This window comes from Amphiprion ocellaris, chromosome 21 (genome assembly GCF_022539595.1).
Source record: "Amphiprion ocellaris isolate individual 3 ecotype Okinawa chromosome 21, ASM2253959v1, whole genome shotgun sequence".
Classification (NCBI taxonomy): domain Eukaryota; kingdom Metazoa; phylum Chordata; class Actinopteri; family Pomacentridae; genus Amphiprion; species Amphiprion ocellaris.
This window is the reverse complement of record NC_072786.1, coordinates 27,611,506-27,626,174: the sequence shown is the minus strand read 5'-3', so window position 1 is coordinate 27,626,174 and position 14,669 is coordinate 27,611,506. Positions and strand designations below refer to the sequence as shown.

At 38.2% G+C, this 14,669-nt stretch overlaps 1 protein-coding gene across 2 annotated transcripts in view; it reads left to right on the top strand.

Moving 5' to 3' along the window:
• prkcq (protein kinase C, theta) overlaps positions 1 to 14,669 on the top strand; it is a 34,247-nt gene that overhangs the window by 10,161 nt on the left and 9,417 nt on the right. For both annotated transcript variants that reach the window (XM_023278452.3, XM_023278451.3), the window contains exons 2-7: positions 109 to 457; positions 7,927 to 8,126; positions 10,013 to 10,073; positions 13,850 to 14,030; positions 14,123 to 14,154; positions 14,241 to 14,326. In XM_023278452.3, the coding sequence (XP_023134220.1) occupies positions 340 to 457; positions 7,927 to 8,126; positions 10,013 to 10,073; positions 13,850 to 14,030; positions 14,123 to 14,154; positions 14,241 to 14,326 (678 nt within the window). In that variant the 5' untranslated portion in view covers positions 109 to 339. The remainder of the gene's footprint in view (positions 1 to 108; positions 458 to 7,926; positions 8,127 to 10,012; positions 10,074 to 13,849; positions 14,031 to 14,122; positions 14,155 to 14,240; positions 14,327 to 14,669) is intronic.

Below are 14,669 nucleotides of genomic sequence, written 5' to 3'. Positions count from 1 at the left end.
AGCAGACAAAAGTTTTGAGTTTGCTGGGAAACTCGCTCGCAGCCAGATCTTGTGGTTAAGGCATCACGGGTGATGAAATCTCTCTGTCTTTGTCTCTTCCTCTCGCAGGTTGTTTAAAGCGTCAAGGGCGGAAAAATAAAACCTCCTCCTCTGCCTCCTCCTCCCCACTGCCAACCCATCTTTCCTCCAGGAGGAAAAGGGGCAGTCGGTGTGTTGCTGCAGTGGAGGAAACACAGGAGGTGTCTCCAAACATCTGACAAATCTCATCACATCATCCTGAGGTTTCCAGGTGGCTGTTCGGTTACTTGAGTGGAGGTCAGACGGTAATAATTCGCAGCCATGTCTCCGTTTCTACGGATTGGGTTCTCCAACTTCGAGATCGATCCTGGCCTGGCCTACCATGAAGAGGTGCTGAATCCTTACTGCGCTGTGTACATGAAGGAGGCCATTGACACAGGTCAGTGACTTAATAATTAATCAGTAATCGTAATTTATTTTTCGTCCACTAATCACAGAATCAATTAACCGTAGTGATGCCAATAGGATCAGACTGATCTGTGCTCTATTTTATCTTATTTTTAGTACTGTTTCGTATCTAAATCTTATTAATATTCTATTCAGCATTGCATTTATTCTTATCATAATTTATTTTATAAAGTTCTACCATGTCCTATATCTCAGCTGACATCAGCCTTTTGTTGACAATCACAATGTTGTCCAGTTAGTATCTTATAAGTTGTGGTGCTGTTGGTTTATGACAAACATTTTTATTGCGCAAATTATCAACATGATTGCACTGTGGTCATCTATGAGAAGATATTGACCCTAAATTAACCCACCCAGCGGAGCATTCAGACATATCTGTATTGATAAACATGTCTTGGTTTTATTGATTGCATCTGCTGTGGTTTATGTGTCTCATAGTTAAACCAGAGCTGAATCAAGCTACTAATTAATTAACTGAGTCATGTATTCAGAAAAATGCTAAACATCAGTTAGAGTCTCAACTGTTACTGTTTGCTGCTTTTCTTCAGCTGCTATGACCGTAAAATTGATTGTCACACAGATTGTTGATTGGACAAAACAAGCAATTTAGTCATCTTGGGGTTCGGGGGGAATTGTGATTATTACAGCTGGTTATTTTCTGACACCTTAGTGCCCTTTCAAAACAGGACGACTGTGGCTTGTATGCATCTCGTGCTGCGTCTGACTCAGCTGCATGGTGTTTTGCCTCATGCATAAAGACTCTTGCTAGTGCTTTGGTGACTCAGCTATACAGCACCAAGCTACAAGCAGTGGTTTACTGAATCCTGAGCTGGGCATGCATCTCATCCAGTGACATGGTGGCATTATTTGTATCGTGTTTTTGTTTACTGACTCGACTGGCAGTGAAGAAGACCGGTTGCAGAACCCAGGAAAAGACTGAATTAGTCTCAGGGAGTAGGTAGAGGAACTAATTGAAAAACATACTGTTGTGGAAGCGTAACAGAAAATAACTTTTAGCTAAAATACAAGGACCATTCATCGACACAACTTCACACTCAACACTGCGCTTCTTGGGATGTGCAGCAATACACTCACCAAGTCTGATCTGATAAACAGTTGCTTCTAAAAGCTAAGAACAGACACAGAAACTCCTCCCTTTATAAGTTCAGTGAAAATAAAACTTATTCAGTCCTAACTTAACCTGAAGTTTATGACTGGGTAAATCCATCTAATAAACAATATTGTTGAGTTTTAACCTTAATATTTGAACTTGTTAGGTAAATGCATAAAATTAATCTCATTTCTTTACTGGAAGAATCTTTTGGGTCAACTTCTGCTGTTTTAAATGTGCTACATAATAATGACATGACTAACCCTACCTAACTCTGCATTATAACAGCCATTTTATGTTCACTGGGGTTTTTCCTAGAAAAAAAACTATTCTTCTGCCACCCAGGAAGTGACGTACAGAATGTTCAGAGAAGCAATGATAGTGGGAGTTGGAAATAGAAATGAAGAAGTAGTATCTCTATTTTTAGTAAGTGGTGGACAGTGCAAATTGCCACGAACAAGTATTGCACAACTCTAACAGATTATCATTAAATATTTTCTTAGACAATCAGCTATCTTCACTTTCATTAAAAAAAATAAAACACTGGATGTCCTGTTGTAGTAAATGTAGATTTTATAACAAAGGCATCCAACCTGATGCTGACTTTGATGCTGCATGGACTGTAACTAACACTGTAAGGGAAACTGATGTATAGGATAGCAAGCCTGATATAAGTGGACTGCTAGCAAGAAATAAAAATAGTACTGTAAATGAATAGAATGGTAAGCCTGAATATCATAAGAACTTTATTTGGGTTGTGGATTCACTTCCAATGTCACATTTTGGGAAACTTCTGGGGGTGATAAGAGACGAGCGGCAGATATCTTTGTTCTGCATCTGGCTATGTTTAACCACTGGTGAGTATGAGTGCAGGACAAAGCTAAAAACAGAGTGTCACTGAAAGGAAAGAGGAGGGCTCTTCTGTTTCTTTTTCTCTTTGGTGAAACCACAAGATTTGTATTACGAGCTAGCGGAGAAAGACTGTGTATTTCATTTACACATTAGTGACTCACTGGGGGACAATGTCATTTAGTTTCATTTCAGTTTACCCCAGACAATAATCTTTTTCAAGTATGAATGAGACACTGACTAGAGTAAAAATACTGGAGACTTATAATACTGTAATGTACTGAAATAGCCACAATATATGAAGACAATGCTAGATTTTACCTCTGAAAGCACAGAACTGTACATGAAATAAACTTGCAGTTCCAGTGTTTATGACGTTGCTCGCTGGCACCACGCTGACTTTGTGAAATTAAGAGCTGATGATGAGAAACTCCCAGGCTGCCTAAAAAACACCAAAGATAGCTTCCATCAGTCACTTTGGCTCACTGCAACCGATTTTATCTTCAAATAAATGTGATGGAAAGCCTGGATAAACAGCTCTGCTTTGAAGTCGTCTGTAGTTGCAAGTGCTCAGCCTCCTTTGAGATCTTTTTTTTTCCAACTTGGCCAAGCACAAAAATGCAACATTTAAGGGCCCTGTGACTTTCTATTTTCATGGTTTTGTTTTTAAAATTAGTGTTGGCATGAAGTTAAGCGTGATTCGCCAAAAATCTGCTTCTCTGTGCCAATCTGCTTCTGTCTATTCCAGTGCAACGAAGCTCAGCAGGGCTTCAAGTAATTATTGTTTTATAATCCCCTTCTTTGGGTTTGTTTCAAAGTAATATAGTAATACAGTCTATAAAATTAATTAAAAAATATAGACCAGAACTGGCATTTATAGTTTAAGGTATGATAGTTCTATATTTAGTATTTTTATTTAAAAAAAAAAAGTCACAGCATTAATTTGATTGTGCAAATTGTGCCTGTATCTCCGCTTATAAAAACACATTCCTCCCTAAAGAATGAGGCTGGCTTATTTTATATTTTTAATTTCAATGGACACCATGAAAACAGCAACATCAATGATTGCATTTATCACACGACTCAAGTATCTTGGTGGTGATCGGGTTTTCAAAGAATCCCTTTATTGTACTTTTGTCCATGCAAACATTAAATCCTGATTTCAGAAACCTGTATAAGATATTGATTTTGTAAACACCAAACATGCTAACTTGAATACATTTTATCCCAGAGTCTGGCTGCTGCCAACTAGCTGCAGGTGTAGCTTCAGCCAACACAAAGCAGCAAATATTCTCCACATCTGTGCAGTCTGTACAACACAATGGCCACTCACTTCAGTAACAGAACCGGTGCTCATACTGTTGTTTCTTCTGGTCTCATGAATGGTTCAAGCTGGTAAAAGATGCTTTAACAACACGCAGATTTACTCAATCGTGGTCACTAAAGTCCATCAGGATAACTGGATAGCAGCCATTTTCAGTGACAGCGGTCAAAGTTGAGGCTTAACATTGTCTGTTGTTCTCGTCTCATTGATGTTGGAATTAATTAATAGTGCTATGCCTGCTATAAGCTAACGCGGTCTCATTTTCAATAGCCAAAGACAAATGAATCCAATGTTCAGCCTACAGTTAGAAGAATGTCAGATTAATTTGCTGTTTTTTTGTAAACATCACAGACACCTGTGCTAACAACATGCAGTAAATCATTAAACAGAAGCCTAACTTCAGTCTGAGACATGATTAACCAGATGTCTCAACGGTCCCTGCAAATGCAATATCCCAAATACCGTCAAAACCAGCACAATTCATTTGCCATTCTGACAAACATGGATCATCCACTTCATATCTGTCTCAATGAGCAACGGAACATTGGTGGACGGCTCCTATCCCTGCTGCAGGACTGAAAGAGAAAATCTTTCTGTCCTGCAGCAATTAGACCATTTAATTCTAAAGTAAACAGATGAGAACCCAGACAATTGAATTTCCCTTCGGGGATTAATAAAGTTATTGTATTGTATTATTGTAAGTTTCATAGCTGGAACACTGGTGTGTTCAATGAAGTGTTAGTATACATTTCCTGACTTGAGCCCATTGGTTCCTACCCACGATGTAAGCCTTTATAGACAATTTTCAAATACAGAGTTTGGCTTTCAGAAGCAGAATCATTTCCTATAAAGGATAAGGATAAACTTTATTGATCCCACAGTGGGGAAAGTTCACCGTTACAGCAGCTCCAAAGAAAAAGTATAAAAGCTTAAAGGCAGTGCAAGAATAAATAAATAAAAAAACGCGGTGCAAAACACGGTGCTGAACACTGTAGTTTTTTGCAAACACAGCCTTGCAGGAGTAAACAGCAGCTTGGTCAGGAGTATTTTCAGAGGTGGATTAATACACATTTAATGCTCTGCAAGCATTTCATGGCAGCAGGTAGGAATCGACTGAATATGCCGTTTTCCACTGCAGGAACTTGTGGTCCATTTAAGATGGTCTGAGCCTTTATGTGAACTTAATTTTCCATCGAGGTTAACATAACACACCTCCATCACCATATTTACTGCATGCTTGTAGAACTAGAATTACATCCAGTAACCTCTAGTGGCCTGGTGTTCTTGGAGATGAAGCTGCACCACAATGGAAACAGAAAGAGGTAAAAAGGCTAAAAGGTCAAGGTCTTGATGTAAACTTTTGTGCCACCTTCAGCCTCCTTTGAGTTTGTGCAGTGAAAAGCCACTGAAGCAGGCTCAATGACACAGATCAGCAAGATATAGCTGATCTTTAATACACAGAAAATACTGGTTAGTCAGACCAGATCATTGTTAGTTTGGTCTTATAATGAGATATACTGTCAGTGAGGAAAAAAATACCAACAGTTTAGTGTGAATCTATCTTTATAATGAGATTAAAGTCAAAACAAAGGTTTAGGTGTTAATGGTCATTGCACAGTTCCTTTTTTACATTATGAGATATATCCTCGTGTGAATGGAAAATCTTGTTCGACAGCTCATTCAAACAGTTGGCCATTCTTAGTTAACTTCCACTTTTAGAATTCTGTTGAAATGAGGCAAACCTGATGAATCATGGCTTTAAGTTGAAACGCTGCTGACACACTTGTTTTAGTGGAGAGTTTCATATTTTGTTTAGTGACTGGAGACGCTCTGCTCTGCTGTGTTGATACCTAAACTTAAAGTAGGAAACTACAATAACTGTGTGTCTGCACACAACTCCTTTGATAATACACCTACAGCATATAAAAGAGAGGAAAATGTAAACTGAGATATGAGAGTCTAAAGTGTAAATGCCACACTGGTACATTTCAGAGAACACAGGAACTGACTGAGTACTGTCTGACACCAAAACATTTCACCTCACACTCTGCACAGCGCCATAAGGAAACTTTCTGAAAGACGCGCATGATCTGACGTAGCCTGTGTGTCTGGGGAGGCACACGCATATTTTCCTTCTCTGTATGCTTTAATCAGCACACACTGCAGCTGGCCGACGGACAGGCAGGCGATGTGCCAATGATGAGGAAGGCTGCAGATCACACAGGGAGTAAAAAGCTTAGCAGGCTTTATTGTTGAAGCAGCAGGATGGCATGTGGCTGTTACGTAAGTGGATATATGGGACGTTATTGCAGAGAAAAATCTGCAGATGTCAACTATGAAGGCCAGAAGGGGTCTTTTTCTTTCTGGCCATATGATACCATTGAAAAGCTCTCAACGTTCGATAAAAATCTGCCAGCCGTGTGGTCTAATATTCCAAAATCTAACATGCTGCAGTGCAAACTAAATGTGTTACCCATGGCAACGCCGGAGAATAATATTGTGAAGTTTTAACAACACTGGCATGCTCACGGCATAAGATGACCACATTTTAATTAAAAAAAGCAAAGGACTTGCTTTAAACAGCAACTTGGGACTGAAAGAGAGCAGCTAATCCCCAGAGAGCGACACACTATACAGTCATCCTATTTTCCCAGATTAATTCCTGGTGTTAGTTTTCAACACTGGCAGGAAATCTCCGGATCCTTGTCCGGACGTTATTAATCAAAGCTAACAAGTTAAATGCTCAGAGGATACGGCTGGTGACATTCTATGACCCAGTGTTAACTGTTTCCTTCAAAGATGCAAAAAAAATCACAAATAACCACTTTTACTTTATAACCCTCTGAACCCAAAACAGTATCTGGATGTCTTTGGCTCTTGTCACATTTTTACTCACTGTGGGTTCATTTTTCACTGTGATATAAAGTTCTGCACCTCTATGGAAATTTCACAACCATGCTTAGAAGAAGAGAGAACTAAAAATGTCTTTTGTGCAGTTTAACAAAGCTACAATGCCTTAAATCATAAAAAAGACAGCAAAATGTATGTACAATATTTAACTCAAAAAATATGGGTTCCATATGCTATAGAAAGGTTATTTAAGGTTTATTTATATCGTTTGAACCTCTACAAACTAGTGTTCCTCACACTACTCTACACAACAAGAAATCCAGAAAGCTATTTCACTATGCTGAATGCATCTTCCAAAAACTTGCTGACAACTTGCTCCTATGTGTATGTGTTCATATCATGTTTTTTAAGCATACTGCTTTTATTTTATTGCTCAAGCATAATTCATTTTCCTCTCCGCTCTGCTCTGTGTAAACACAGCCTGCAGTTCACTTGAAGAGTCACAGAATTTTTGTAATGTGACTTTTGGTTGCAGCTTAATCATTCCTGACTTCTCAGCTGTACCAAGGAGCACAGAATTCTTTGTTATTTCATGGAATATAGTGACTATAGTTTCATTTTGGATAAGTCTTGGATAAGATATCAAAATTTTAAGCCTAAATTTGGCCTTTTTTTCCTTATGAAAATCATGCAAGATATGTTCAGTGATCATTGGAAAGCTGTAAAACACATGATTCTTACATTGTTTTTACAGTTTCTTGACTTTATAGATCGTGTAATATTGAAAGAAAATGTGTCTGTCAAACTCACTGGTGGGTTTTAAAACTGAACATCTCCTCAAACAGCTGTGCACTGTTCTTTTAACTCAAAGAGTAAATCATATTGTGTGTTATTTTCAGCTGCAGATTAATCCACATTTGGTGCTCTAGTTAGTACCTCAGGCAGCAAAACATCAAGTGTATGCGGATCCAAATTCACTGAGGGAGCGAGAGTGTTGCTCACTGATGTGTTTTTAATAGTTTTTGGACAACAAGTGGAGCTCTGTGGCACAGAGGAAGAAACTCTCAGGTTGTAGATACAGATGTTTTCATGGCATTTGTTCATAGCACATTCTTTAGGTGTCTACCAGTCATAATTGCATTTTTCACAATTTCCAACTTACAAGAAGACATTTAATCTGAGGACACACAAAATTCCTACTAGCCAGTGAAGTACAGCTTTCGGTTCATCTTATTTCCTGTCTATTGCTGAGAAGAAGAACAGTTCGGCCAAGAAAGAGGACATCTTTTTTTTGTTTCCTTTATAGAAAAGGGTCAAGTGTACAAGCAGAAGAAGCCGACCATGTACCCGCCATGGAGCACCACGTTCGACGCCCACGTCCATCGTGGGCGAATCATGCATGTGATGGTGAAGGACCGGACGGCAGAGCTGAAGTCTGAGGCCACGGTGGCTCTGGATTCACTGGCAACTCGCTGCAAGAAGGAGAACGGCAAGCTGGAGATATGGGTTAGTGCTGCAGGATGGATGTGTGTGTTTGTTTGAACACGCAGACCAGCTGTTTCGCTGTTGTGGCAAAATCCAGATGGGCCATCTCACTTTGGGGTCAAAGGACCAAATGTTTAAAGGGGTAATCCTCCTTTTAGTCATTAAAAATCATAGCCGCCATTTTCAGTAGTAAGCATCATCACCTGACCTGAACACAAAATGGTGTTGATTAACGATGACTCTGGATCATGTAGGCATTGGGAGTAAGTCAGCATGCACAACACCAATATTTTAATGGAACATAGAACTAGAATGCAGCTATTATTCATGTTTCTAACTATGGTTGTGATTCTACTGCTATGGATGAAAAAAAAAGTCTGCACTGAATCTTGTACTGCAACTTTTTGGAGATTTATTTTTTTTTTTTTATTGGTTAAAGAGCCAGTATAAATGCTTTTTTGAGATTTTCCCTTCTATAGTACATTATAGCTTTAAAAACCTAGTGTGAAGTTATTCTCTTTCACAGAAAACACTGCTCCGTAACTGCCTGAAACTCCTTGTTTTAACCTCTTGACGTCTATATAACTTGCAATATACCACTTTCATTCAGACTGCAGCTGAGATAGCGTATCCATTCCCCCAATGCCAGTTTGTGCAGATTCAATACGTACCTCAGAAGCACTGGTTTCTCATAGGACCAGTTGGAGTGGGACCTAATTATTTTATATCTGTGATTATTATTATATATCTATGTTCTAAATGGAATAGATAAATTAACAATCTCCACTTATTTTAGCATCAGCTGGAAAGCAAAAACCAAACAATGTTATTTAATTGTAAACAAATTCAGGCTTCAAGGGGTTAAGAACAGGATTTTCCTTTCTTGCTTTTATACATCACCTTATAAAATATTTCCATAATGTCTGTCTCGCAGCTAGTTTAGCAAAAATAGAACAACATCCTAGCTACTAGAGCTGTCTCTGCTGACTGTAAAACATCTCAGCTATGAACAAAGCACGCCCAATGTTCTGTCGTTGGCTGCAAGAGTAAATACAACAGTCTTAATGCAGTCCAAGCATCTTAGAAGATAAAGGTAACTGTGTAACGTAGCATCTCTCCTTGTTGTGGTTCAAACGTGTTTGGTTGAACTCCTGGGTTTTGTTAGCGGCTGACAGCTAATACACGGCTACCACTCATTTACTGTAGAATTCAATGTTGTTTTGCCTTTGTAAGGCCAGCTGATTAATCAGAAAAACAAATCATTATGAAACTTTCAAACCGAAACTCTGATAAAATTCACTCTTATGAAGAAAATGAAGGCACCCACGACCTGTTTAAGTTGACAAGAAGTGTTTTTTGGCTTCTTGTAAGGTACTCACAGAAGTGAAAACCAGAATGCTGCATGTTAATTGGCCACATAATCGCAAATTCGCCAGTTTCCATGTAAAGGGGTTCAGTTTTGCATCTTTTGACAGCTACATCCAATTACATCTGGGTCATAGAATATCACTGCTCATACTAATTACCCAGTTCTTACTTAAATCAACTTTAATTAATTAGAAATTAAAAATAGATCACTTCTTGCACACCAGAGATTTTATTCCCCACAGAAAAACTTGGCTTTGAGTGACACCAGAGGCTTAATGCCAGCTGCCTCTTATACCAACTAAGAATCAAACAAATATTGTAAAGTAAACAGATGACTAAAATCAAATACATTCCTCCAGTCTGGTCCTTATGTGTGTTTACTTCTGCCAGACAGTCTGTGGACACCCAAACAGCATGACGTGCATTCATCATCATCCTCCACAACCAGAGTTCTTCCTCTTTCATTCTCTGTAATTTCCTGATAAATTTGAGGGTTAAATTCTAATATTAGTGTTTGCTTTACTTTCTTTTGGTTTCAGTTGGAGCTGAAGCCACAGGGTCGCATTCTGATGGAGGCCAGGTACTACTTGGAGAAAAGCGGTGAGTGTTTTAAACCCTCACAGCTCAACTTACTGCCCTTGAACACAAAAGGCTAAATATAAACATCCAAATATAAACACCTGGCTTAATAAAATGTGGTTAAATGAAAGTGAGAGCCTGAAATAATAATTTGTTTGTCAGTTGTTGGTGTTAAACACTACATTTTCACAGAGATCTGACAGCCATCAAGACATATTTTACTTTAGACTTGGTCTGCCACATTTAGCCCTCATGTTCCCATTTTTTATTATTTTAAATGTGTCCATGCATCAGTCCTTTGAAATTTGAGGGAATATTTTAGACTTTTCAAAGTAGAAAATGATCAAATATTGCATAAATATAGTGAATGCAGTTGCAAAAGTGGGAAATCGTCCAAATTGTCCTTCACAGGCCTGCAGCAGCTGCACACTTGTGTGTCTAATCAGCCTTAATTGTGCCATCATAATTACATCCTCTCAAGCTAAAAACAAGAGTTTTGATTGTCTGCCCCCTACTGGCTCTAAGAACAGCAAGTGGTTATATGATCGCTTTGTGCTTTCACTGGCACTTTCCTGACATTAACACCATGCCAAGGCCTGAGAAGTCACACAGGAATAAAAGGAAGAAGCCATCTCATGAATCTAAATATAGACGGAACAAATAGGAAATCACTGCTCAGAACAACAGGTGGAATAGAGGCTGGTGATCATTTGATCTGGAGAACTTCCCCCCACATGCAAACGCATATTTTTTTTTCTTATATTGTACACGTGCAGCCTGTTAAAATGTAATAAACAGGTTTACTGTGCTCGTAAAGAAGGATAATCAAATAAGTTAGAACATGAACAAGACAGATGATTTAAAAAGGCATAGCTCAGCCTTTGAGGAAATGTGTTTGTCTGATTTTGGTATAAGCACAAGAGCAGAAAAGATCAACAGCTCTCTTAAATATGTCTGTGAGTGGTCAACAACAGTTGAACAGTTTTAGGATGAGCTACAGAAAGGAAACTGAACTCTTGTCACAGTGAGGTTGTAGTTCAGACATTAAATTGATTTTCTGCTCCTACATTGGTATAAAAAACTATCTAAACTGCATTGATACCATAGCTATTGTCTTCCTGGTTGGGTTTCCTAAAATCTTTAGACAAAACATGGTGAGTTGTTCTGAGCTGCCTAATATTGATAGATATTAAGTTTGGAACATTTTTTTTTGTATAATTTCTGGGTGGCCCATAGCCTATAAAGAGAGCTAGTGTCACAGTGTGATATTTTTTGTAAAATATGAGGCCTGAAAACAATCAGTCTGCTGCATCACAATGCAAAAGCTGCAAAAGTAATGAGTCGAGTAAATTACATGAGTAAAATCAGATGCATCGGGATCAGTTTGATTCAGCTCAGCAGATTATACACATCATTATCATATTAAAGACTTTCTGTTCATTTCATGAACCTATTTGCCTCAGATTAAGGATGTGAGCCACCTCTGGGACCATTTTAATACATCTATTTCATTTGGCTTAAAACCAAAGGAGTTTAACAGTTAGTGTCATGAAACCATAGCAGAGCAATGAGGCACAAACAGTGTAAAAAAGGAAATACTGATAGAAATATGGCATCTGTGTTAGCTTCTGCTGTTTCTAGACAGGTGAATGAAACATTCCAATGATCATTGCATTCAACTTAAATAATTCCAATCAGGCAATTTTGTCAGGCCTTAGAATGTGTTCACTTGAATATTTACAGCTGTGTGTGACAACAAAAAAATAGGGGTTATAAAAATTAAGTAATTTGTAAAAAGGACGTAAGAATCCGACATTCTGTAACACTGATATAAAACAACAAAGTCACAATCCGGTTTTTGACTAAAGTAAGTACACATAAAGTGGATTTTAACTATTTTCTAGTGGCTCAAAGTGCACTTCCTGCTTCAGAAGCAGCATTCAGAAAGAACAGACATACAACCAGAAGGACAACAAAGCTGAACAAGGATATGCAAACTCAAATATATGATTATTCTGTAAATAATGCTGTCAAAAATGGATTGTGAGAGAACTTACTACCTCCAGTAATCAATTTTGGCAGGTAAAGCCTGAATTTAATGCAGCATTTATATATTTGAGCTACAAGTAATCATTAAATGATTATCTTTTGAGGTACATTAGAGTCAGTTTGATGTACCGGGCTCATTAATTTATTGGTGACACTTCTACAATTTTAGTGTTTCTTATATTTTTTGGTTAAAAAACAAAAAATGTAAGGCTGGATCATACAGTGGATATATACTGCAACAGAAACCTATTCTAAGGTGAAACTGATGTAGAGAAGAAGCAGCTCTCAGTCCACAGAGGATGACAAACCAAAACTGAAGTGTGAAATCCTGACCACCTTCCGAGCAGTGAGTAATCACTCTGTGTGCGGAAAGTTGAACAACAATTGCACCTCTGTTGCATCTAAAAATATGCTTCTGCCAAATTATCTGACTATTGATGTTCTTTCTTGATTATCCCAGATTATCACAGTCAGGGATATGTCAGTGATGAGGAACAACACTGATTCTGGTGCATTAATTTTTCTTGTGCAGTGTCAGATAAAAAAAAATAAAAATAAATCACTAAAATATACACACACTCGGGACAAAAAAAGTTCAGTTCCTGTGCCAAGTTCTTCCTAACTTTTACAGATGTTTCTAAAGATATTTGTTAATTTTTACTTTGATATATCACATATTCTCTGAGACAATTTGTATGCAAAAAATGCCTGTCAACCAACTATCAGCACGCCTTTTCCACACTAAAATTTGAGGCTGACTGAACAACAATATTTTAGGAACTATTTAAAATAAAAGTCTGAAGTTTTCACTCTTATTTCTCATCATGTCATTGGTTCAGAATCTGTAGAAACCCACTGATATCTGTATATTCTTATCTGAATCTGGTAATATCTTACTATGGGTGAGTTCATGTGTTTAATATGAAATACTTGGTTCCAAAAATTAAAAGAAAGTTATTTTTGTTTAAATTTCATAACTGAAGAACTGAAGGCATTATGAAAAGTTTCATCTTTGAGCGCAAAGTAGCTAAAGAAATGATAATGCAGAAGTCAGTAGTGATATTTTCTGAACCATATGTAGCGGCACGTCACAATAATATAAACAAAATATGGAGGACACTTTTTTATATCAAATATTTGGTCACAAACATGAAGTGAAACTTATTTCTGCTGAACTTGCATAACAGATGGAGCAAAAATGATCAATAATGCGATGAGAAATAACAGTGAAAAGATCTTTAAAAGTTATTAAGATATAGTCACTCAAACAGCCTCAAATTTCAACGTGAGAAAAAAAACATGCTGAAAGTGGGTCAATATATCAAGCTAATATTTCACGGTTACCATGTTAAATATCCAAAGTTTGTGATTAAAAAAAAAAAAAAAAGTTTTAAGCAGATCGGAGACGGTTGAGCAGGAGGCCCCTGATGATCTAAGATGCAATAATCTAATTGTGAGATGAAGAATTTGTGCAAAACCCAATTCATACTCAAATCCCCACCCAAACCACAGCTTGTTCACCCTACTGTTGTCTGGCAGAAATATCTGCTGCTGATGCTGTCAGACCACAAAACAATTTGCTTCCTCAGGCTGTGAGATTGTTTAATTCATCCTCCAAGTTATTTATTCTCTATTCTTTTCTTGTGAGTAGCCTACAGGGAATACAATACACGATCGTGCATACTGTGTTGCACTATTGAATCTTGAAAGCGTTTTCCTTTTGACATTAAGGTTGTTTGATGTTTCAGATGCTCCAGGTCAGTCTGGAGGAGAACCGGAGTCTGAACGGGAGCGAGACGGTCTGTTCACCCTCCACCAGCGACGTGGTGCCATCAAACAGGCCAAGGTTCACGTTGTCAAATGTCACGAGTTCAGCGCCACGTTCTTCCCTCAACCGACCTTCTGTTCCGTCTGCAAAGAGTTTGTCTGGTGCGCAACGGACTGCAATATTACAAACCACCAAATTAGTCATTTTTTTCCCTCATCATATGAGTCATTTTACCTGTTTTTCTCCACTGCAGGGGTCTGAACAAGCAGGGCTATCAGTGCAGACGTGAGTTTATTTTCCACTAACATTATCGGATAGTCGGGTTTGAATGGCGCCTTCGTGTCTAACCTGCTCATCATTGTGTATTTCAGAGTGCAACGCAGCGATCCACAAAAAATGCATCGACAAAGTCATCGCCAAATGCACAGGTTCAGCCATAAACAGCAAAGAAACAATGGTGAGTGACTGCTTCACACTGATTTTCAGACTAATGGTTTCACAGTAATTGCTGACAGTGGGTCACGTCTTCCAGTCAGACATAAACTCCACATTTACCGACACGACGTGGAAGCCTGTGATTCTAATGCTTACTGAGGAATCAGTCAGCTTCTACAGGGGTTTCTTAACACCAGACATTCTTGTCTTGTCTCATGTACTGCTTTTATCTTTTTTCTCTTGTTTCACTTCCTGCTCAGCCATATTCCAGCTGAGTTCATATTCATTTACTAGAAGAGAAGCAAAGTGCCGTAATAAAGAAAGAATAGATCTGCCACACATTGTTTGGATACAGGAAGCATTTC